The sequence below is a fragment of the Bombina bombina genome, chromosome 1, assembly GCF_027579735.1.
Source record: "Bombina bombina isolate aBomBom1 chromosome 1, aBomBom1.pri, whole genome shotgun sequence".
In the NCBI taxonomy this organism is placed as follows: domain Eukaryota; kingdom Metazoa; phylum Chordata; class Amphibia; order Anura; family Bombinatoridae; genus Bombina; species Bombina bombina.
In genome coordinates, this window is record NC_069499.1 from 972,575,063 (window position 1) to 972,600,097 (window position 25,035).

At 40.5% G+C, this 25,035-nt stretch overlaps 1 protein-coding gene across 1 annotated transcript in view; it reads right to left on the bottom strand.

Moving 5' to 3' along the window:
- The window catches only part of TAF4 (TATA-box binding protein associated factor 4), a gene marked incomplete in the record, with an annotated part of 557,264 nt that overhangs the window by 355,380 nt on the left and 176,849 nt on the right, over positions 1-25,035 (bottom strand). The window contains 2 exon segments of the mRNA XM_053705882.1: positions 6,463-6,585; positions 22,145-22,258. Coding sequence (XP_053561857.1) covers positions 6,463-6,585; positions 22,145-22,258 — 237 coding nt within the window.

Genomic DNA, 25,035 nt, shown 5'->3' on the forward strand with positions numbered 1-25,035 from the left:
TAGGAATAGTAGTGCGCTTGTTTAGAGTAGAAACTGCCCCCTCGACCTTAGGGACTGTCTGCCATAAGTCCTTTCTGGGGTCGACCATAGGAAATAATTTCTTAAATATAGGGGGGGAACAAAAGGTATGCCGGGCTTCTCCCACTCCTTATTCACTATGTCCGCCACCCGCTTGGGTATAGGAAAAGCGTCGGGATGCACCGGAACCTCTAGAAACTTGTACATCTTGCATAATTTATCTGGAATGACCAAGTTGTCACAATCATCCAGAGTAGATAACACCTCCTTAAGCAGTGCGCGGAGATGCTCTAATTTAAATTTAAATGTCACAACATTAGGTTCAGCTTGTTGAGAAATTTTTCCTGAATCTGAAATTTCCCCATCTCACAAAACCTCCCTCATGGCCACTTCAGATTGGTGTGAGGGAATGACAGAACAATTATCATCAGCGCCCACCTGCTCTTCAGTGTTTAAAACAGAGCAATCGCGCTTTCTCTGATATGAAGGCATTTTGGATAAAATATTTGCTATGGAGTTATCCATTACAGCCATCAATTGTTGCATGGTAATAAGCATTGGCGCGCTAGATGTACTAGGGGCCTCCTGCGTGGGCAAAACTGGTGTAGACACAGTAGGAGATGATGTAGTATCATGTCTACTCCCCTCATCTGAGGAATCATCTTGGGCAATTTCATTATCTGTGGCAGTACTGTCCTTACTTTGTTTGGACGCTATGGCACAATTATCACACAAATTTAAATGGGGAGACACATTGTCTTCCATACATACAGAACATAGCTTATCCGAAGGCACAGACATGTTAAACAGGCGTAAACTTGTCAATAAAGCACAAAAAAACGTTTTAAAACAAAACCGTTACTGTCTCTTTAAATTTTAAACAGAAACACTTTATTACTGAATATGTGAAAAAGTATGAAGGAATTGTTCAAAAATTACCAAAATTTCACCACAGTGTCTTAAAGCATTAAGAGTATTGCACACCAATTTTCAGAGCTTTAAGCCGTTTACAAATTTAACCCCTATACAGTCCCAGCTACAGCCTTTGCTGAGACCTAACCAAGCCCAGAGGGGAATACGATACCAAATGACGCCTTCTAGAAACTTTTCCAGCTACTTTCAGATCCTCACACATGCATCTGCATGTCTTGCTCTCAAAAACAACTGCGCAGTAATGGCGCGAAAATGAGGCTCAGCCTACAAATGGGAAGGCCCTCCCTGACTGGAAAAGGTGTCTAACACAGTGCCTGCCGTTAAAAAACGTTCCCCAAGTTTATAAATGTGAATTATCAGCATAAACATGTATAAAATGTCTAAATAAAGCAATCGATTTAGCCCATAAAAATGTCTACCAGTTTTATAGCCCATATTAAGCCCTTTATTCTGTTTGAGACTAAGAAAATGGCTTACCGGTCCCCATGAGGGGAAATGACAGCCTTCCAGCATTACACAGTCTTGTTAGAAATATGGCTAGTCATACCTTAAGCAGAAAAGTCTGCTAACTGTTTCCCCCAACTGAAGTTACTTCATCTCAACAGTCCTATGTGGAAACAGCAATCGATTTTAGTTACTGTCTGCTAAAATCATCTTCCTCTCACAAACAGAAATCTTCATCCTTTTCTGTTTCAGAGTAAATAGTACATACCAGCACTATTTTAAAATAACAAACTCTTGATAGTAGAATAAAAAACTACATTTAAACACCAAAAACTCTTAACCATCTCCGTGGAGATGTTACCTGTGCAACGGCAAAGAGAATGACTGGGGTGGGCGGAGCCTAGGAGGGACTATATGGCCAGCTTTGCTGGGACTCTTTGCCATTTCCTGTTGGGGAAGAGATATTCCCACAAGTAAGGATGACGCCGTGGACCGGACACACCAATGTTGGAGAAATAAGGGTAGCACCCGCAGATGAACGCCCAAGAAGAAATGGTACACCAACGGGACCAGCCAATAAGAGACCCCTTTCTTTCAAAGCTCAGAACTGGAAAAAGATAGCCAAAAAAAGAAAGGAAAATTGAAGACGACCAGGAGATTAACTTCATCCCCACACGTCTAACCCAGCTTGCCGTCTAGAACAGAAGACAGAGGATCCCTTAACCTATTAGTTCTGGGATCCTCCAGCACCACCAAAACCTGCCGTAGCAGAACACAAAGGCGCGACAGTCTATAACAAAAAGCAAGACTTACCTCCGCCGGGGCAACTGACAACCCCGAGGGTTGGTCCCCTGAAGGTTCAGAGGAGACCGCTTCCTCCGATGGCTGATCTGACCCAGGCGATCTCACGCCCTACGAGCCCCGGTTAGCATAACACGGACAGTATCTCAGCAACACCTCCTCTGGAAGATGTAAAAGCGCCGGGGCCATAGATATGTCCATGTGGAACCATGCCGTAACCTCAGGAGGAAACAAGCCGCCTTCCGGAGAAGGGGTAATGGCACTAGGGACATCCACTTGCGTAGCCAAAGAAGGTTCTAGGGGACGCGCCGCACGGGATATGGGATCCACAGGGGCGGATGGCTTGGCAGACTAAGTTCCCTGTATCGGGAGAAGAGAGCACTCTAGAGCGGCATTCAGAACATAACTGATGGGCATCGATTACCCGGGCCATTTCATACTCTTCACAAGAAGTAGAATCTGAATCATTCACATCCGTCTCTATAATGTCAGAATTTTCCATAACTTGATACATAGAAATTATGGACAGAATTTTTTTTTTTAATGGCACCTTACACCCCCAATGGCTGGGGCACTCACCACCTCCTGAGACCCAGACTCTCTCCGTCGGCACACGGTCAGGAATACGGAAATGGAGCACAGAAGCGTGACCATGCCTCGTCACAAGGTGCACCGTGCAGGCCATAGAAAAGCGTGCCAAGGCCTACAAGGGCTGCACAGCCTGACAAGAAAAGGTTGTTATGTTCCGATCTAGCCATGAGCCTAAGTAACACTACACATTAGCAGACAGAATTACATAAACAAACATGATTAAAGTCCCCCCTGTTCAATAACCCCCCAGGAGATATTAACCCTTGATTCCTTATAAAGATAAAGGAGTCCCACTGAGACCCTGACTTCTTCGCTTACATTACTTTATTCATATCATCGAAGTAAAATTAAATGATCTTACCGGAATCAATGCAGTGGAACAGGAACACGGCCCTTCAAGTGTGACAGATAGTAGCCTCGCTTCTGACATGGACTTGAGAGAAGAAAGCAGGCAGTGAAACCCGTAAACGCTGATTGCTAAGGAGCTGTTAATACGAGTCGAGATGGTTTTGCAGAAAGACTCTCCCTACATCTCCGGACTCAAACTTTCATCCATGTTCTCACTGAGAGGCTGACAGGATTACTAAAAACTCCAGTCGCATTTCAAAGAGTACTACCCTCCATAAGAGACTATATAAAAAATCTTCTGACACTTCTGTGCCACCCTCCTGTGACGAAAACCAAAGAATGACTGGGAGATGAGGGAAGTGGGGGAGGTATTTAAGCCTTTGGCTGGGGTGTCTTTGCCTCCTCCTGGTGGCCAGGTTCTGAATTCCCAAAAGTAACGAATGCAACTGTGGACTCTTCCCATTTAAGAAGAAAATGTAGCCCTTATATATTAAAAAAATAAATAAATGTGCTTTTACTTAAAAAAATGTACATTATTAATAACAGTATATTTCTAATTTCTTTTAAGAGTATTCTCGCTGAAAAACACACGTGCTGTTATCAAATCTGCAGTAAACAATGAATCGAAACTGACAGAAGATTCACTGTTTACTATAATCAGCTGAAGGATCGGAGCTAGAACTGCATTTGTGTGGTTGTAGTTCCTGGCGATGCAGCTTCAAATAACCATCACGGGAGGGTGTGGATACTAGGTCGACATATGGTGCAGTCCCTATTGGATGAATCAGCCGCCTGTCAAATTCAGAGTAGAGAAATCCTCATAGGGGGGCGGCCATGGCACAGGTAACGGAGCGGTTTTAAAATCGATTATTGAAAACAGTAGCATTCTGGTATGTATGTATGTATGTATGTATGTATGTATTTATGTGTGTATATATATATATATATATATATATATATATATATATATATATATATATATATATATATATATATATAAGTACTTCCAAAATTAAAAAAATCATCTTTGTGAATTTAAGGCAAGGAAAATGTACATTTTCTGTTAAATCTTGATTGATGCATGCTGGTAGAACACTTAGCTTAACATAAACGTGTAACTCTACAGGTCTCTTATCTTTGACTCTGTTAAGTGTGTGTTTCAATAAGGCATGCATACACACAACCAGAATATAAATATTTCTACAACTATCATCATTTAAACAGACATAAAGGTGCAAAAAGAAAATGCTTTAAAAGGGGCACTAAAGTAAAAAATAAACAAATGGATTGGATAAAGAATGCGGTTTTAAACCACCTTAAAATTTACTTCCATTATCAAATTTGCTTTATTCTCTTGGTATCCTTTGTTGAAGAGTAAACCTAGGTAAGCTGATTGGAGCTTTGGACATAAAACCCAACATTTTTCATTTATGATTCAGACAGAAAATACAAGTTTAAACAACTTTCCAATTTACTTCTTTTATCAAATTTACTTAATTCTCTTGGTATACTTTGTTGAAGGATCAGAAGTGTGCTACTGGGAGATAGCTGATCACATCATGTGAGCCAATGACAAGAAGATCAGTTAGCTCTGAGCATACCTAAATATACTTTTCAACAAAGGATACTAAGAGAATGAAGCATATTAGATAGACGTAAATTGGAAACTTGTTTCAAAATTACATGCTCTTTCCAATCCATTAGTTTATTTTTTATACTTTAATTGCTAAATGCAGTGTGGTCCCTTGCTGGGTAAAGCTAGCCTCTGCCTTTTCCAGTGCAACAGCTCAATATATTAAAGGGACATAATACTCATATGCTAAATCACTTGAAACTGATGCAGTATAACTGTAAAAAGCTGACAGGAAAATATCACCTGAGCATCTTCATGTAAAAAAGGAAGATATTTTACCTCACAATCTCCTCAGCTCAGCAGAGTAAGTTCTGTGTAAAAAGTTATACTCAGCTGCTCCCAGCTGCAGGTAAAAAAATTAAAAAAATGAAGAAATGAACAGCAGCCAATCGGCATCAGCAGTGCTGAGGTCATGAACTCTTTTACTGTGATCTCATGAGATTTGACTTAACTCTCATGAGATTTCATAGTAAGCTTCCTTTACCTGATTGGTGAAATAATATGAGAGTTCACGAGGCTCATCCCCTAAGCTGTCCCAGGACAGACACACTAATATGCTGCTTAGAAATCCTTTACAATGGGATGTGGCTACTGAGGAACTTTTGAGGTAAAATATCTTTCTTTTTTACATAGAGATGTTCAGGTGATATTTTCTAATCAGCTTTTTACAGCTATGCTGCATCACTTTCAAGTGTTTAAACATTTGGGTATTATGGCCCTTTAAGGCGAGTGGCTTGATCGTGTGCACTGTGATTAGCAAGCAAGACCTTTCGCATTAATGAGCCTTGCACTAATTAAAACCTCTTCCTTTAAACTTAGTTTTATATTTATGACTATGTGGATGGTTTAAGCAGAAACAAGCATCTAGAGAAGCTAATTGGCATGAAGAACTTGTTTGTGAACACATTTCACCTTTGTAGGATGATGCACATAAAGACAAAATTCTTTATGTTTAGTCATTAGTATATTAAAAAACTGCCACATAATTGAGGCAGGGTAACCGAACATGAAATGATAATACAAAAAAATCCCCAAGAAAGGGGCTCATTAATTATCTTTTTAATCTATTTCTCCCATTAGTTTTGTATCATATGCTATTAAATGTTCTAAATTTATTAATGTCATAAGTTTCCCAAAACATGAAGCTGTAAGGCTTTGTAACAGTTAAGAGTACCTGATGTTTATTAACACAATGAAATTCAAAGGAACCATGAGTTGAAGTTCTTAAAAAAAATCATAACAGAGAAATTCCTGGTATTACATTTCTGAATAATGAATAATTTATAACATAAAGGCACTTTAAAAAGATTATAATTTTGTTGCATCTAAAATTACCTTTTTTTGTTAATCTTCCTGTGATCTAACAAATATATTTTTCTGTCATTATGCTTATGGGCTGTGTTATGGTCTATCAATAGAATGGAGTTGTTCACAAACATGAATGTGTTAACGATAGTCATACAAACACACACAAATCCGTATGCTTAAAACAGTGCTGTCTGATAAGCATGACCCCAGAAAAAATTAAAATGTTAACTTTTTTTTTTGTTTAAGAACACTTAAATAAGCTAATGTAGTGCGTGCAGTGTTGGTTTGCAATGCAGAGGCTTCAGTCTAAAGCCATAAGCCATAGAAAAAAGCAGGAAAACAAATAAATTGACATCCCACACACAATTATTATGCATACTTCTTACCAGCAGGTTTTGCACTAATTCTTTCACATTAGCTGCTGTCTCAGAGGATTGTTTACCCGATGAAGCCAACTTTATTAGCGTAGATAAAAAATTCTTGCATTTCTTCACATTTTCCATGGTTTCCTAAACAATTGAAAATAATGAGATCATGTGACAGTAAAAATAAATAAATCATACTTTGTTATTCAACTTAACCACCTTGTATTGCATATGCACTTTTTAAAAAAAAATACATTAAAATGAGCAAAGAGATAAAGGGTGTAGGATAGCATTTCCAAGCTACCAAAAGTTAAAATACCCCCCTACACAAAACCCCTATTCTAAACTAAATTCCCATAACCCCAGAGAGATTTGTCAGGTGGCAAAAAGAAGTGCTTACAGTGGATTCTGTTTGCATCATTATATAGAACACATAGCCTATTTTAACTTGTCCCACTGCCACATTACCTACATAACACTGTGTTGTGAGCACTAGAAAAACTATGTATTTCCTGACAAGTATCTTGTTTAACTTTTCTACCCTTGCACGTGAATGTTTGCATGATTACTGGACTCATGATACAGCTTTTCTTACAGCTTTTTGGTATAGCTTTAAACAGGTACTGACTAATAGGAGACCGTACTAAATATAAGACAGACAGACAGACAGATAGATACATACTTGACTAGACAAAAAAAATAATCACTTTATAGTTTCACACTCAAAGAAAGTTAGTAGTCAGAAGAGGAAACCGTACCAGTCAAGTAAATGTTAAAAATAGCCAAAAACAAAATTTATGCTTACCTGATAAAATTTCTTTCTTTACGGGCATGGAGAATCCACAACTTCATTCGAATTACTAGTTGAATATTAACTTCCTGGCCATCAGGAGGCAGCAAAGAGCACCCCAGTAGAGCTGTTAAGTGTTACTTCCCTTACCCATAACCCCCAGTCATCCAGCCAAAGGGAAAAAGATAAGGGTGGGGTCGTGGATTCTCCATGCCCGGAAAGAATGCAATTTATCAGGTAAGCATACATTTTGTTTTCTTTCCTATAACATGGATAGTCCACAACTTAATTTAAATTACTAGTGGGAACCAATACAGAGCAGACAGGCGGGACCTAAAGAGAAGGAACCGTCGCTTGAAGAACTTTTCTCCTAAAAGAAGCCTCTGCCAAGGCAAAAGTATCAAATTTGTAGAATTTTTTAAAAGTATGCAAAGAGGACCATGCTGCCGCCTTGCAAATTTGTTCCACAGAAGCTTCATTTTTGAAGGCCCAGAAAGAGGAGACAGCCCTAGTGGAATGAGCCTTAACTCGCTCAGGAGGATGCTGTCCAGCTGTCTCATAAGCCAACCGGATAACACTTCTCAACCAGAGAGGAAGGGTAGTAGAAGTGGCCTTCTAATCCTTAAGCTTACCAGAGAAAACGAACAGGGCAGAAGATTGCTGAAAATCTTTAGTGTATGCTAAAGACATTCCTTCTGGGAAGGATTGGGACAAAAAGGAGGAACAACAATTTCCTGATTAATATTGCGATCCGACACTACCTTGAGGGAGAAATCCCAGCTTGGTACGAAGGACCACCTTATCCTCATGAAAAATAAAATAAGGGGAATTACACCACAGAGCCGAAAGTTCAGAAACTCAACAACAGATTGAACATCTGGCAGATCTGCCAGACGTTTGTGCAAAAGAATAGACAGTGCAGAAATCTGACCATTCAGGAGTACTGACTGACAAACCCTTCTCCGGGCCCTCATGAAGAAAAGGCAAAATTCTGAGTACCCTTACCCTGCTCCAAGAGAAACCATTCGATTCACACCAAGAGGTATTTGTGCTATACTTTATGGTAAATCTTGCGAGTAACAGGTTTACGAGCCTGAAGCCACGCCTAGCCAAAATTAGGCGTTCAATCTTCAAGCAATCAGCTTCGGAAAATCTAGATTTGGATGGAGGAAGGAACCCTGAAGTAGAAGGTCCTTCCTCCGAGGTAACCTCCAAGGAGAAAGAGATGACATCTTCACCAGATCCGCAAACCAGATCCTGCGAGGCCATGCAGGCGCTATTAGAATTACAGATGCTCTCTCCTGTTTGATACGAGCAATGACTCGTATAAGGAGAGCAAAACGGAGGAAACGGGTATTCCAGAGAGAAGTCCAAGAATCCACTAGAGCATCTATCAGAGCGGCCTGAGGATCTCTGGACCTTGAACCGTACCTTTGGAAGCTTGGCATTTTGACGAGACGCCATCAGATCCAACTCCGGAACCCGCCACTTGAGGGATATCTTTGAGAACACCTCTGGATGGAGAGCCCACTCTCTGGATGAAAGGTCCGTCTGCTCAAAAAATCTGCTTCCTAGTTGTCCACCCCTGGAATGTGGATGGCAGATAGGAGACAATTGTGAACTTCCGCCCACTGCAGAATGCGAGTCACCTCCATCATAGCTAAGGAACTCTGAGTTTCTCCCTGGTGGTTGACGTAAGCCATTGAGGTGATGTTGTCCAACTGGAATCTGATAATCCGGACTAAAGATAATTGAGAACAAGCCATCAAGACATTGAAGATTGCTCTCAACTCTAAGATGTTTATGGGAAGAGAAGACTCCTCCCGAGTCCACAGGCCCTGAGCTTTTAAAGAGCCCCAAAATACTCCCCAGCCTAACAGGCTGGAGTTCTTGGTCACAATCACCCAGGAAGGTCTCAGGAAGCATGTGCCCCGAGACAGATGGTCCTGTGAAATCCACCACAAGAGAGAGTCTCTTGTTAGGGGATCCAGATCTATTCTCTGCGCTAGTTCTGAATGGTCTCCATTCCATTGACTGAGCATGCAGAGTTGTAGAGGTCTCCGATGGAACCGAGCAAAAGGAATGATGTCCATGGAAGCAACCATCAGACTAATTACCTCCATGCATTGAGCCACTGATGGACAAATAGCAGACAGGAGAGAAAGCCACAAAGCAAGAAGTTTGGATTTTCTGACATCCGTCAGGAAAATCTTCATGGAAAGGGAATCTATGATTGTCCCTAAGAAACACCCTTGTAGCTGGAACAAGGGAACTCATCTCCAGATTAACTTTCCACCCGTGGCAACATAGAAAAGACAATAAGAAAAAGTTTTATACAGCTGGCACTAGTCACAAGTGTTAAGTTAGGAAATAATGGACCACAGGTCCGGTGCTACCCAATAATAAGGATAATTAGGCAAAAAGTTGGGAAAGAACCAACAAACAAGAAAAGCACCTATATATAAAGGATCAATCCCCTGTGGACATTGCAAAGTCTGCCAATACATGGAGAAAAAAACAAAAAGATATGATGAAAGACAGATTCAATAAAACATGGTATATCAAAACGCACATCAACTGTCAAAGTACAGATGTGATATACTGTTTATCATGTTCGTATATAATCTACTATGTTGGTATGACTACTCTTAAATTGGGTACTAGAATGACTGAACATCTTAGCAATATACCTAATGCCCAAAAATATTTGGATAAGGGCAAGCAAATAACTAGTATTGCTAGGCATTTTCTTAGACATCATGCAGGAAAACCACTAACTTTCAAATGCTGGGGATTAGAACAAATAAAGTCAGGTATTAGAGGTGGAGATTGTGAAAAAATCCTAATCCAAAATGAGACAAATTGGATTTTTAAGCTAAACACTCTAATGCCAAAAGGCATGAACAAAGCGAATAACTATTGGGTATTTTTGTAATAATAATTATCTAAATCTTGGGTACTATACCTATTATGGTTTTCTTCAAGCTGCCGCAATAATGTGCTGCCCATAATACACACTAATTGTTACGCTAAGCCCTGGATATATTGTCATAATGAATACAGGTTCCTTTTTTTCTTGGCCTTTGAGTCTACAGATAACATGGTAACCACAATAAGAAGTTGTATCCGGAACAGCTTGAGGTACCCCTTTATGATAACTTCCCCCATATAGTAATTGATGGATGGGTCTAGAATATCTTATTTATTGGTAATAACACAGAAAATGTATGACTGGCCAGCACTCAGAATCGTATAAGGTTAACTGAATCTGAATTAGATTTGCAGCTAACACATAATATACAACACACTCAAGACATTGTGCGGAATAAAGGAGAAATATTACTTATACTCATAAAATATCCGTAACTTACTATTGGATTATTAGCTGTGTCGCATATTGTTTTATATAAATCACGTAAGTAATAGGGGTGTTGAAAATAATCGCCACCACGATGCATCGCGATGCAACCCTCAACGATGCTGCATCGATGCAGTGAAGAGGCTGAATCGATTCACGCAGCATCACGTGTCCCCACCAAATGCCCGGTGGGCCGGGCTGGCTTCAGGGCCAGATTAGCGCAGAGGCTATTGTTTTTTTCATCAGGTAGTGGTAGGGTGGAATATTGTGGTACTACTACTATTACTGATTGTGCAAAGTTCTGGAAGTGGCCGCGGGCCCTAGGCTACAAACCCCCTGCGAGTCAGCGCTATCTGGGAATCTGATTTATGGAACAGCTCCAGCCTTTACGCTGCTTCCTAGCAACTTGCAAGGCACAGTGCGTAGCAACACTGGCCCCGGTAAGTGCGGCAGCTTGATTTGCAATGCCTATATACATATATATATAGCTTAATTGGCAATCAAGCTGCTGCACTCACTAGGGCTGGGCAGGTGTTGCTACGCACTGTGGCTTTCAAGTTGCTAGGAAGCAGAGATGGGGCAGCTGTTCCACAGTCCTCACAGTGATATCATCAGCAGCAGACTAATAGCGCATCAATAAGATAACTTGCGCTCATGCTGAGAGTGACATCAGCAGTGCAGGACAATAATATCCAGTGAGCAGTAGCAGACAGGGCAGTAAAACAAAGACGCAACAAGAAGGAGCAGCATGAAGTGTGTTGGGATCCTGGCTTTATTTTGTGTAGTAACTATCTGCTCAGTACGGTAAGTGCTGAAAGTAAACTGTTCTGTACAAGGGGCTGGAGTAAGTTTTGTGGCAGCTAAGGGGAGGAGGGGTAAGTTGTGTAATACCCAATGAGGGAGATAGTGAACTTGTGTGAGTGTGCTCTCATACATGTATCTGGTAGTTGTGTGAATGTCCTTTCACTCATTGTGTATCGTGCAGTTGTGTGAGTGCTCTCTCACCCATATGTATACGTCTATCCTTATGCATTAATTTATTAACCCCTCACCTTCCAGCTGCAATACATTACTCTGAGCCAAAGATAAAAACTTGTATACATGCACCAAGCATCACTATATAATACACCATAATTTACCCCTTACCGCCTGAATCCCCTATCAAACTTATTATTGAACCTCTCACAACACTAACTTTACCATCCCCCACTAAGATAATCCCTTATACCACTACCACCAGCCTTGCAAACTGCTGAAAGCACTAACTGAATTAGTTATTAGACAACTTTATTACTTTGTCAGTGTTTTAGTATTGGCAAAATATTGGTATAATCATCTTAGTTTGAAGTGTAGTTCTGTTATTTTTTTTTTATTCTCCTATAGACAACATTAGACAATGACTGTGTGTGCGTGCATATATATATATATATATATATATATATATATATATATATATATATATATACTAGTGTGTGTATATATATATATATATATATATATATATATACTGCGTGTGTGTGTATATATATATATATATATATATATATATATATATATATATTGTTTGTATGTGTGTGTGTGTGTGTGTGTGTGTGTGTGTGTATATATATAAAATATGGAATAGAACAAGATCATGAAAATCAAGGGCAGTAATCGTGATGCATCGCGATGCATCGTAGAATCGAATCTTATCGAATCGTATCGATGATAATCGTAATCTAATCGTGCAACCAAATTTATGTGACACTATATACATAATTATGTTTATATAGTTACGTTCCCTGATACTATGTCACCAATGTAATACTAGTGTTGATAAGCTGTGTAACAGCTTACTATATATATATCTATACTCAAACGGGCATATGATGATTCTTATGACATTCCAAAACAACAACAAACGAGAGGACCCCAACCCTAACCATACGTCACCAGCCAACTGTGATAGCAATACTAACTACTACACGCCCCCAGTTCTTACGGACTTATGTGATTTGACTAATAGAGGGGAAGGATAGGCTGACGGAAGCACCAATTGGTTTAATGAATATTGCTGTGTAGTTGGGAGGGAGGTGGTCAGAAGGTGTCCTCCGATTGGCTGGGGTCATAGCCACATAGTGTATATTATCGGGTGGCACCCGGGCTTCGGTTTGCTGATTTCTAAAACATTGAGAAAGGCTGCTTAGACAGCCGAAACGCGTGTGTTAAATTGAGTACCTCTAGTTATGTCTCTCACTCCTGTCACCTGATGCCGACGGCTGCAGATATCAGCCAGGAAACAGGGGGGTGATTGTACATACTTGTTTTTAGCCTAATTTGGTGTTCATTTTGAGAATCTTTATTCGCTTTTTATTTTATCCACCGATTACTAATAAAGTTAATAGATTTTAATCATCTTCATTACGCATCCTTTAGGAAAGAGTGCTATTTAAACCCCTACATTTGTTGGTTCTTTCCCAACTTTTTGTCAAACATAGAAAAGACAACATCATCTCTGTATGAGATTTTGCTAGTTGAAAAGACGACACCTGAACCAAAATGTCATGACCACTGCCAAAAGAGCCCCCAGAATCTTTGTGAATATTCTGGGAGATTTGGCAAGGCCAAACGGAAGTGCAACAAATTGGAAGCGCTTGTCCAGAAAGGCAAACCTCGGGAACTGGTGATGGTCCCTGTGAATGGGAACATGAAGATACGCGTCCTTCAGGTCTATGGTCATCATGAACTGACCCCCTCTTGGACCAAGGGAAGAATGGAACAAATGGTTTCCATCTTTAAGGACGGAACCCTGAGGAATTTGTTTGTTTAGACATTTTAAGTCTAAATGGGATGGAAAGTTCCCTCCTTTTTGGGAACCACAAATAGATTTGAACAGAATCCTTGACAATGTTCCCTTACAGAAACTGGAACAATCACTTCCAGGGAGGATAGGTCCTGTATGCAGATTAAGAAGGTCTCTCTTTTTACCTGGTCTGCAGATAATTTTGAGAGGATGAATCTGCCCCTGGGAGGACAAGTCTTGAATCCTATTCTGTAACCCCCGGGATACTATGTCCACAGCCCAAGGATCTGGGACATCTCATATACAAGCTTGTTGAAAAAAAGAAAGCTTGCCCCCCACTTGATCCAAAACTGGACCGGGGGCAGACTCTTCATGCTGATTTAGCATCAAATGAAGGTTGTTTTTATTGCTTTGCCTTATTCCAAGGCTGGCTGGACCTCCAGGAGGTCTTGAACTGCTCCGGCTTGGAAGAGGGAGACTTCTGTCCTTTGAAGTTACAAAATAAACGAAAATTTGAATTTCTGCGACCCTTAGGTCTATTCTTCTTGTCCTGAGGTAGGAAAGACCCCTTTCCACCTGTATTCTCTGAAATTATCTCTGCCAGACCAGGACCAAATAGAGTCTTACCCTTATAAGGTAAAGATAGTAGCTTGGACTTGGAAGTTACATCAGCCGACCAAGATTTTAGCCAGAGTCCTGCGATCTAGAACAGCTTAGCTAGACATCTTGGCTCCCAGTCTAATGCATGTTGGCATCAGAAACAAAAAAAATGGCCAATTTAAGAGCATTGATCCTATCTTGGATCTACTCTATACAAGTCTCTTCTAAAGTCAGCTCAGACAAGGCATTGAACCAATTATATACTGCACCTGCAACCATAGCAATACTTGTAGCAGGTTGCAACAGTAATCCCTGATGAATCTACATCTTTTTTAAGTAAGCTTCAAGCTTCTTATCCATGGGATCCTTGAAGGAACAGCTATCCTCTATAGGAATAGTAGTTCTTTTGGCAAGAGTAGAGATAGCTCCTTCCACCTTAGGCACAGTGCACCACGAATGGAGTCAGCAACAGGAAACATCTTTTTAAAAACAGGAGAAGGGGAAAAGGGAATCCCTGGCTTATCCCATTCCTGAGCTATAATTTCCGACATACGGTCTGGAACTGGAATTACTTCCACGGAAGAAGGAACATCATAATATATATTAAGTTTACTAGATTTTTTTTAGGGTTGACAGCGACAGAAAGGTCGGAGTCGTCCAAAATAGCCAGGACCTCCTTTAGAAGTAAACGGAGGTGCTCAAGTTTAAATCTGAAATTAACTTCTTCAGATTCAGCAGAATTTTCCCTTATGTCAGAATTTGAGACCTCACCCTCAAACGCTACTGAGGTATCCTCCTCAGACATATGGGAAAGGCTGACAAGCGCAGAAGTAGATGGGTCAGACACCTTACTAGCTGTGGCATATCCTGAAAAGCATTATCCTGAGAGACAATAGGCTCAGAAGGGAGTAACTGATCTTTAAATTTTAGAGTCTTTCCTAAACATGAGGAACAAAATTGCATAGGTAAAACTATTAAACATAATAAGCATTTATAATAAGCATTTATTAAAAGAAACACACTCCTGTTCTGTGTCCATAGCTGAAATAGTACCCAAAAATAAAAAGGAATAAACAATAACCTGATAAAAGCAACCATGTGTCACTTTAAGAAGGAGAGTTAGTCCTCAGTGCGATATAATGCTAAGTATAAAAAAATTTGTGAGCCTAAAAAATTGCACCTCTAAACCTCAGTCTGACTGAGGTGTCCTACCATAACCGGTTCAGAAGCTGCAACTAATACAAGAAGAAGGACTCTCCAGCAGGTCAGCAATATCGCCACAGCCGCCACATAAGAAGACTCATTGAAAATGAAGCTGCTCCGCTCTGCATTACAAATGGAAGAGCGGCAGCAAAAGAAACTGTGCCACAAGCTAAAAGCGCGTTTCTATTGGATAAACTCTAAAGTGAAAAGTTTAAGGAAACCTATTTGTTATCCAAAAAAGCTTTATTTCAAATATTGCTAATAAAAAAACTCCATAATGCCCCTTCAGCCATTCCCATAAGAGATCCCATCTCTGATAAGGGAAACAATTAACCCCTTACCTTAGTCTCTCTCACACATACATAGTGCTTGCAAGCTGTCCCAGATATACCCATAATAAAGGATAAAATATGTCCAATATGAGATCCAGTGAAGAGAAAAGCTCCTTAAAGTGCAAGCCTTCAGTACCTAGAAGACAAAAGCACTTACTTGAAGATCCAGCTGTCGGGCAGAAAGACAGCTACTAAGGTGTGAAAGAACCCTTACTCTTTATCAGGGACCTGTAGAAAAAGAGGCAACAGAGTAACCAACTATGGCTTTCTATAACAGGGGTAGCAATAATGTTAGAAGTAAAGCAAAGACAACCTCACTGCATTCTAACTGCTAAAAGCCACCACTACACTTACTAAAGAGATTGACATGGACACAGCTGGACCCCAATCCTTGCTTGCAGGGAAAAGTACCCATAAAAAGGATTAAATCTTCTCAGACACTCGTCTTCGGCATCCTCCTGATCAAAGAGGAAAAACATAATTTATGTAAGAACTTACCTGATAAATTCATTTCTTTCATATTAACAAGAGTCCATGAGCTAGTGACGTATGGGATATACATTCCTACCAGGAGGGGCAAAGTTTCCCAAACCTTAAAATGCCTATAAATACACCCCTCACCACACCCACAAATCAGTTTAACGAATAGCCAAGAAGTGGGGTGATAAGAAAAAAAGTGCGAAGCATATAAAATAAGGAATTGGAATAATTGTGCTTTATACAAAAAAATCATAACCACCACAAAAAAGGGTGGGCCTCATGGACTCTTGTTAATATGAAAGAAATGAATTTATCAGGTAAGTTCTTACATAAATTATGTTTTCTTTCATGTAATTAACAAGAGTCCATGAGCTAGTGACGTATGGGATAATGACTACCCAAGATGTGGATCTTTCCACACAAGAGTCACTAGAGAGGGAGGGATAAAATAAAGACAGCCAATTCCTGCTGAAAATAATCCACACCCAAAATAAAGTTTAACAAAAAACATAAGCAGAAGATTCAAACTGAAACCGCTGCCTGAAGAACTTTTCTACCAAAAACTGCTTCAGAAGAAGAAAATACATCAAAATGGTAGAATTTAGTAAAAGTATGCAAAGAGGACCAAGTTGCTGCTTTGCAGATCTGGTCAACCGAAGCTTCATTCCTAAACGCCCAGGAAGTAGATACTGACCTAGTAGAATGAGCTGTAATTCTTTGAGGCGGAATTTTATCCGACTCAACATAGGCAAGATGAATTAAAGATTTCAACCAAGATGCCAAAGAAATGGCAGAAGCTTTCTGGCCTTTCCTAGAACCGGAAAAGATAACAAATAGACTAGAAGTCTTACGGAAAGATTTCGTAGCTTCAACATAATATTTCAAAGCTCTAACAACATCCAAAGAATGCAATGATTTCTCCTTAGAATTCTTAGGATTAGGACATAATGAAGGAACCACAATTTCTCTACTAATGTTGTTGGAATTCACAACTTTAGGTAAAAATTCAAAAGAAGTTCGCAACACCGCCTTATCCTGATGAAAAATCAGAAAAGGAGACTCACACGAAAGAGCAGATAATTCAGAAACTCTTCTAGCAGAAGAGATGGCCAAAAGGAACAAAACTTTCCAAGAAAGTAATTTAATGTCCAATGAATGCATAGGTTCAAACGGAGGAGCTTGAAGAGCTCCCAAAACCAAATTCAAACTCCATGGAGGAGAAATTGACTTAATGACAGGTTTTATACGAACCAAAGCTTGTACAAAACAATGAATATCAGGAAGAATAGCAATCTTTCTGTGAAAAAGAACAGAAAGAGCGGAGATTTGTCCTTTCAAAGAACTCGCGGACAAACCCTTATCTAAACCATCCTGAAGAAACTGTAAAATTCTCGGTATTCTAAAAGAATGCCAAGAAAAATGATGAGAAAGACACCAAGAAATATAAGTCTTCCAGACTCTATAATATATCTCTCGAGATACAGATTTACGAGCCTGTAACATAGTATTAATCACGGAGTCAGAGAAACCTCTATGACCAAGAATCAAGCGTTCAATCTCCATACCTTTAAATTTAAGGATTTCAGATCCGGATGGAAAAAAGGACCTTGAGACAGAAGGTCTGGTCTTAACGGAAGAGTCCATGGTTGGCAAGATGCCATCCGGACAAGATCCGCATACCAAAACCTGTGAGGCCATGCCGGAGCTATTAGCAGAACAAACGAGCATTCCCTCAGAATCTTGGAGATTACTCTTGGAAGAAGAACTAGAGGCGGAAAGATATAGGCAGGATGATACTTCCAAGGAAGTGATAATGCATCCACTGCCTCCGCCTGAGGATCCCGGGATCTGGACAGATACCTGGGAAGTTTCTTGTTTAGATGAGAGGCCATCAGATCTATCTCTGGGAGCCCCCACATTTGAACAATCTGAAGAAATACCTCTGGGTGAAGAGACCATTCGCCCGGATGCAACGTTTGGCGACTGAGATAATCCGCTTCCCAATTGTCTACACCTGGGATATGAACCGCAGAGATTAGACAGGAGCTGGATTCCGCCCAAACCAAAATTCGAGATACTTCTTTCATAGCCAGAGGACTGTGAGTCCCTCCTTGATGATTGATGTATGCCACAGTTGTGACATTGTCTGTCTGAAAACAAATGAACGATTCTCTCTTCAGAAGAGGCCAAAACTGAAGAGCTCTGAAAACTGCACGGAGTTCCAAGATATTGATCGGTAATCTCACCTCCTGAGATTCCCAAACTCCTTGTGCCGTCAGAGATCCCCACACAGCTCCCCAACCTGTGAGACTTGCATCTGTTGAAATTACAGTCCAGGTCGGAAGAACAAAAGAAGCCCCCTGAATTAAACGATGGTGATCTGTCCACCACGTCAGAGAGTGCCGAACAATCGGTTTTAAAGATATTAATTGATATATCTTCGTGTAATCCCTGCACCATTGGTTCAGCATACAGAGCTGAAGAGGTCGCATGTGAAAACGAGCAAAGGGGATCGCGTCCGATGCAGCAGTCATAAGACCTAGAATTTCCATGCATAAGGCTACCGAAGGGAATGATTGAGACTGAAGGTTTCGACAGGCTGTAATCAATTTTAGACGTCTCTTGTCTGTTAAAGACAAAGTCATGGACACTGAATCTATCTGGAAACCCAGAAAGGTTACCCTTGTTTGAGGAATCAAAGAACTTTTTGGTAAATTGATCCTCCAACCATGATCTTGAAGAAACAACACAAGTCGATTCGTATGAGACTCTATAAATGTAAAGACGGAGCAAGTACCAAGATATCGTCCAAATAAGGAAATACCACAATACCCTGTTCTCTGATTACAGACAGAAGGGCACCGAGAATCTTTGTGAAAATTCTTGGAGCTGTAGCAAGGCCAAACGGTAGAGCCACAAATTGGTAATGCTTGTCTAGAAAAGAGAATCTCAGGAACTGATAATGATCTGGATGAATCGGAATATGCAGATATGCATCCTGTAAATCTATTGTGGACATATAATTCCCTTGCTGAACAAAAGGCAATATAGTCCTTACAGTTACCAACTTGAACGTTGGTATCCTTACATAACGATTCAATAATTTTAGATCCAGAACTGGTCTGAAGGAATTCTCCTTCTTTGGTACAATGAAGAGATTTGAATAAAACCCCATCCCCTGTTCCGGAACTGGAACTGGCATAATTACTCCAGCCAACTCTAGATCTGAAACACAATTCAGAAATGCTTGAGCTTTCACTGGATTTACTGGGACATGGGAAAGAAAAAATCTCTTTGCAGGAGGTCTCATCTTGAAACCAATTCTGTACCCTTCTGAAACAATGTTCTGAATCCAAAGATTGTGAACAGAACTGATCCAAATTTCTTTGAAAAAACGTAACCTGCCCCCTACCAGCTGAACTGGAATGAGGGCCGTACCTTCATGTGAACTTAGAAGCAGGCTTTGCCTTTCTAGCAGGCTTGGATTTATTCCAGACTGGGGATGGTTTCCAAACTGAAACTGCTCCTGAGGACGAAGGATCAGGCTTTTGTTCTTTGTTGAAACGAAAGGATCGAAAACGATTGTTAGCCCTGTTTTTACCTTTAGACTTTTTATCCTGTGGTAAAAAAGTTCCTTTCCCACCAGTAACAGTTGAAATAATAGAATCCAACTGAGAACCAAATAATTTGTTTCCCTGGAAAGAAATGGAAAGTAGAGTTGATTTAGAAGCCATATCAGCATTCCAAGTCTTAAGCCATAAAGCTCTTCTGGCTAAGATAGCCAGAGACATAAATCTAACATCAACTCTAATAATATCAAAAATGGCATCACAGATGAAATTATTAGCATGCTGGAGAAGAATAATAATATCATGAGAATCACGATTTGTTACTTGTTGCGCTAGAGTTTCCAACCAAAAAGTTGAAGCTGCAGCAACATCAGCCAATGATATAGCAGGTCTAAGAAGATTACCTGAACATAGATAAGCTTTTCTTAGAAAAGATTCAATTTTTCTATCTAAAGGATCCTTAAACGAGGTACCATCTGATGTAGGAATGGTAGTACGTTTAGCAAGGGTAGAAATAGCCCCATCAACTTTAGGGATTTTGTCCCAAAATTCTAATCTGTCAGGCGGAACAGGATATAATTGCTTAAAACGTTTAGAAGGAGTAAATGAATTACCCAATCTATCCCATTCCTTAGCAATTACTGCAGAAATAGCATTAGGAACAGGAAAGACTTCTGGAATAACCGCAGGAGCTTTAAAAACCTTATCCAAACGTATAGAATTAGTATCAAGAGGACTAGAATCCTCTATTTCTAAAGCAATTAGTACTTCTTTAAGTAAAGAGCGAATAAATTCCATCTTAAATAAATATGAAGATTTATCAGCATCAATCTCTGAGACAGAATCCTCTGAACCAGAAGAGTCCAAAGAATCAGAATGATGGTGTTCATTTAAAAATTCATCTGTAGAGAGAGAAGATTTAAAAGACTTTTTACGTTTACTAGAAGGAGAAATAACAGACAAAGCCTTCTTTATGGATTCAGAAACAAAATCTCTTATGTTATCAGGAACATTCTGCACCTTAGATGTTGAGGGAACTGCAACAGGCAATGGTACATCACTAAAGGAAATATTATCTGCATTAACAAGTTTGTCATGACATTTAATACAAACAACAGCTGGAGGAATAGCTACCAAAAGTTTACAGCAGATACACTTAGCTTTGGTAGATCCAGCAGGCAGAGGTTTTCCTGTAGTATCTTCTGGCTCAGATGCAACGTGAGACATCTTGCAATATGTAAGAGAAAAAACAACATATAAAGCAAAATAGATCAAATTCCTTATAAGACAGTTTCAGGAATGGGAAAAAAATGCCAAACATCAAGCTTCTAGCAACCAGAAGCAAATGAAAAATGAGACTGAAATAATGTGGAGACAAAAGCGACGCCCATATTTTTTGGCGCCAAATAAGACGCCCACATTATTTGGCGCCTAAATGCTTTTGGCGCCAAAAATGACGCCACATCCGGAACGCCGACATTTTTGGCGCAAAATAACGTCAAAAAAATGACGCAACTTCCGGCGACACGTATGACGCCGGAAACGGAAATGAATTTTTGCGCCAAAAAAGTCCGCGCCAAGAATGACGCAATAAAATGAAGCATTTTCAGCCCCCGCGAGCCTAACAGCCCACAGGGAAAAAAGTCAAATTTTTGAGGTAAGAAAAATATGATAATTAAAGCATAATCCCAAATATGAAACTGACTGTCTGGAAATAAGGAAAGTTGAACATTCTGAGTCAAGGCAAATAAATGTTTGAATACATATATTTAGAACTTTATAAATAAAGTGCCCAACCATAGCTTAGAGTGTCACAGAAAATAAGACTTACTTACCCCAGGACACTCATCTACATGTTTGTAGAAAGCCAAACCAGTACTGAAACGAGAATCAGTAGAGGAAATGGTAAATATAAGAGTATATCGTCGATCTGAAAAGGGAGGTAAGAGATGAATCTCTACGACCGATAACAGAGAACCTTATGAAATAGACCCCGTAGAAGGAGATCACTGCATTCAATAGGCAATACTCTCCTCACATCCCTCTGACATTCACTGCACGCTGAGAGGAAAACCGGGCTCCAACTTGCTGCGGAGCGCATATCAACGTAGAATCTAGCACAAACTTACTTCACCACCTCCCTTGGAGGCAAAGTTTGTAAAACTGATTTGTGGGTGTGGTGAGGGGTGTATTTATAGGCATTTTAAGGTTTGGGAAACTTTGCCCCTCCTGGTAGGAATGTATATCCCATACGTCACTAGCTCATGGACTCTTGTTAATTACATGAAAGAAAGAATGACGGAGGTTATGGCTAAGGGAATGGACACTTGACAGCTCTGCTGGGGTGCTCTTTTCCTCCTCCTGTTGGCCAGGAGGTGAACATCCCACTAGTAATTGGAATGATGTTGTGGACTCTCCATGCCATAGGAAAGAAAGTCTGCCATAGGAAAGAAATTTCTTAATAGCTCTCTGCAATCTCTTTCTCACTTGGGATTAGGGAAAATTTCCAGCCATGCTTGTATTAAAAATTTACATAACATTATGGTATGATGCTTCATGCTCTCAGCTAAATGTAGAGGTACAACTTACTGTGGTGGGTGCATTTGGAGTGGCTGCTCCTTGCGCTGTTCTCTGAGGAGTTCCAGTCTGTACAGCTGTCCCCAAAGTTGTTGTTTGTGCAGTGCTGCCAAGTACTATCTGATTCTGTAAAGGAAAAATAACAAGAGTGAAATCTAACCCCTAATCATACAAGAAGTCTGGGTTCCACATTATTGTTATACTGTTGTACATATTTCAGTTATGGGAAAAGTTACAGTATCAACACATGAAGCAGAAGATTACTCCTGAACACTGAGTCCGTAGTCTTCACTAAGAAGAGTATAATAGTCTGGAGAGTGAAAACATAATTTATGCTTACCTGATAAATTTATTTCTCTTGTAGTGTATTCAGTCCACGGGTCATCCATTACTTATGGGATATATTCCCTTCCCAACAGGAAGTTGCAAGAGAATCACCCAAAGCAGAGCTGCTATATAGCTCCTCCCCTCACATGTCATATCCAGTCATTCGACCGAAACAAGACAAGAAAGGAGAAACCATAGGGTGCAGTGGTGACTGGAGTTTAATTAAAATTTAGATCTGCCTTAAAAAAGACAGGGCGGGCCGTGGACTGAATACACTACAAGAGAAATAAATTTATCAGGTAAGCATAAAACATAATTTATGCTTACCTGATAAATTCCTTTCTTCTGTAGTGTGATCAGTCCACGGGTCATCATTACTTGTGGGATATTAACTGCTCCCCTACAGGAAGTGCAAGAGGATTCACCCAGCAGAGTTGCTATATAGCTCCTCCCCTCTACGTCACCTCCAGTCATTCGACCAAGGACCAACGAGAAAGGAGAAGCCAAGGGTGTAGTGGTGACTGGAGTATAATTTAAAAAATATTTACCTGCCTTAAAAAACAGGGCGGGCCGTGGACTGATCACACTACAGAAGAAAGGAATTTATCAGGTAAGCATAAATTATGTTTTCTTCTGTTAAGTGTGATCAGTCCACGGGTCATCATTACTTGTGGGATACCAATACCAAAGCAAAAGTACACGGATGACGGGAGGGATAGGCAGGCTCTTTATACAGAAGGAACCACTGCCTGAAGAACCTTTCTCCCAAAAATAGCCTCCGAGGAAGCAAAAGTGTCAAATTTGTAAAATTTGGAAAAAGTATGAAGCGAAGACCAAGTTGCAGGCTTGCAAATCTGTTCAACAGAGGCCTCATTCTTAAAGGCCCAAGTGGAAGCCACAGCTCTAGTGGAATGAGCTGTAATTCTTTCAGGAGGCTGCTGTCCAGCAGTCTCATAAGCTAAACGAATTATGCTACGAAGCCAAAAAGAGAGAGGTAGCAGAAGCTTTTTGACCTCTCCTCTGACCAGAGTAAACGACAAACAGGGAAGACGTTTGTCGAAAATCTTTAGTTGCCTGTAAATAAAATTTAAGGGCACGAACTACATCCAGATTGTGCAAAAGACGTTCCTTCCTCGAAGAAGGATTTGGGCACAAGGATGGAACAACAATCTCCTGATTGATATTCCTGTTAGTGACTACCTTAGGTAAGAACCCAGGCTTAGTACGCAGAACTACCTTATCCGAGTGAAAAATCAAATAAGGAGAATCACAATGTAAGGCTGATAACTCAGAGACTCTTCGAGCCGAGGAAATAGCCATTAAAAATAGAACTTTCCAAGATAACAACTTTATATCAATGGAATGAAGGGGTTCAAACGGAACACCCTGTAAAACGTTAAGAACAAGGTTTAAACTCCATGGTGGAGCCACAGCTTTAAACACAGGTTTAATCCTGGCCAAAGCCTGACAAAAAGCCTGAACGTCTGGAACTTCTGACAGACGCTTGTGTAACAGAATGGACAGAGCTGAGATCTGTCCCTTTAAGGAACTAGCGGATAACCCCTTTTCTAAACCTTCTTGTAGAAAAGACAATATCCTAGGAATCCTAACCTTACTCCAAGAGTAACCTTTGGATTCGCACCAATATAGGTATTTACGCCATATTTTATGGTAAATCTTTCTGGTGACAGGCTTCCTAGCCTGTATTAAGGTATCAATAACTGACTCAGAAAAACCACGCTTTGATAAGATCAAGCGTTCAATTTCCAAGCAGTCAGCTTCAGAGAAGTTAGATTTTGATGTTTGAAAGGACCCTGAATCAGAAGGTCCTGTTTCAGAGGTAACGACCAAGGTGGACAGAATGACATGTCCACCAGATCTGTATACCAAGTCCTGCGTGGCCATGCAGGCGCTATTAGAATCACTGATGCTTTCTCCTGTTTGATTCTGGCAATCAATCGAGGAAGCATCGGGAAAGGTGGAAACACATAAGCCATCCTGAAGGTCCATGGTGCTGTCAAGGCATCTATCAGGACCGCTCCCGGATCCCTGGATCTGGACCCGTAGCGCGGAAGCTTGGCGTTCTGTCGAGACGCCATGAGATCTATCTCTGGTTTGCCCCAACGTGGAAGTATTTGGACAAAGACCTCTGGATGAAGTTCCCACTCCCCCGGATGAAAAGTCTGACGACTTAAGAAATCCGCCTCCCAGTTCTCCACTCCCGGGATGTGGATTGCAGACAGGTGGCAAGAGTGAGACTCTGCCCAGCGAATTATCTTCGATACTTCCATCATTGCTAGGGAGCTTCTTGTCCCTCCCTGATGGTTGATATAAGCTACAGTCGTGATGTTGTCCGACTGGAACCTGATGAACCCCCGAGTTGCTAACTGGGGCCAAGCCAGAAGAGCATTGAGGACTGCTCTCAATTCCAGAATGTTTATTGGAAGAAGACTCTCCTCCTGATTCCATAGTCCCTGAGCCTTCAGAGAATTCCAGACAGCGCCCCAACCTAGTAGGCTGGCGTCTGTTGTTACAATTGACCAGTCTGGCCTGCTGAATGGCATTCCCCTGGACAG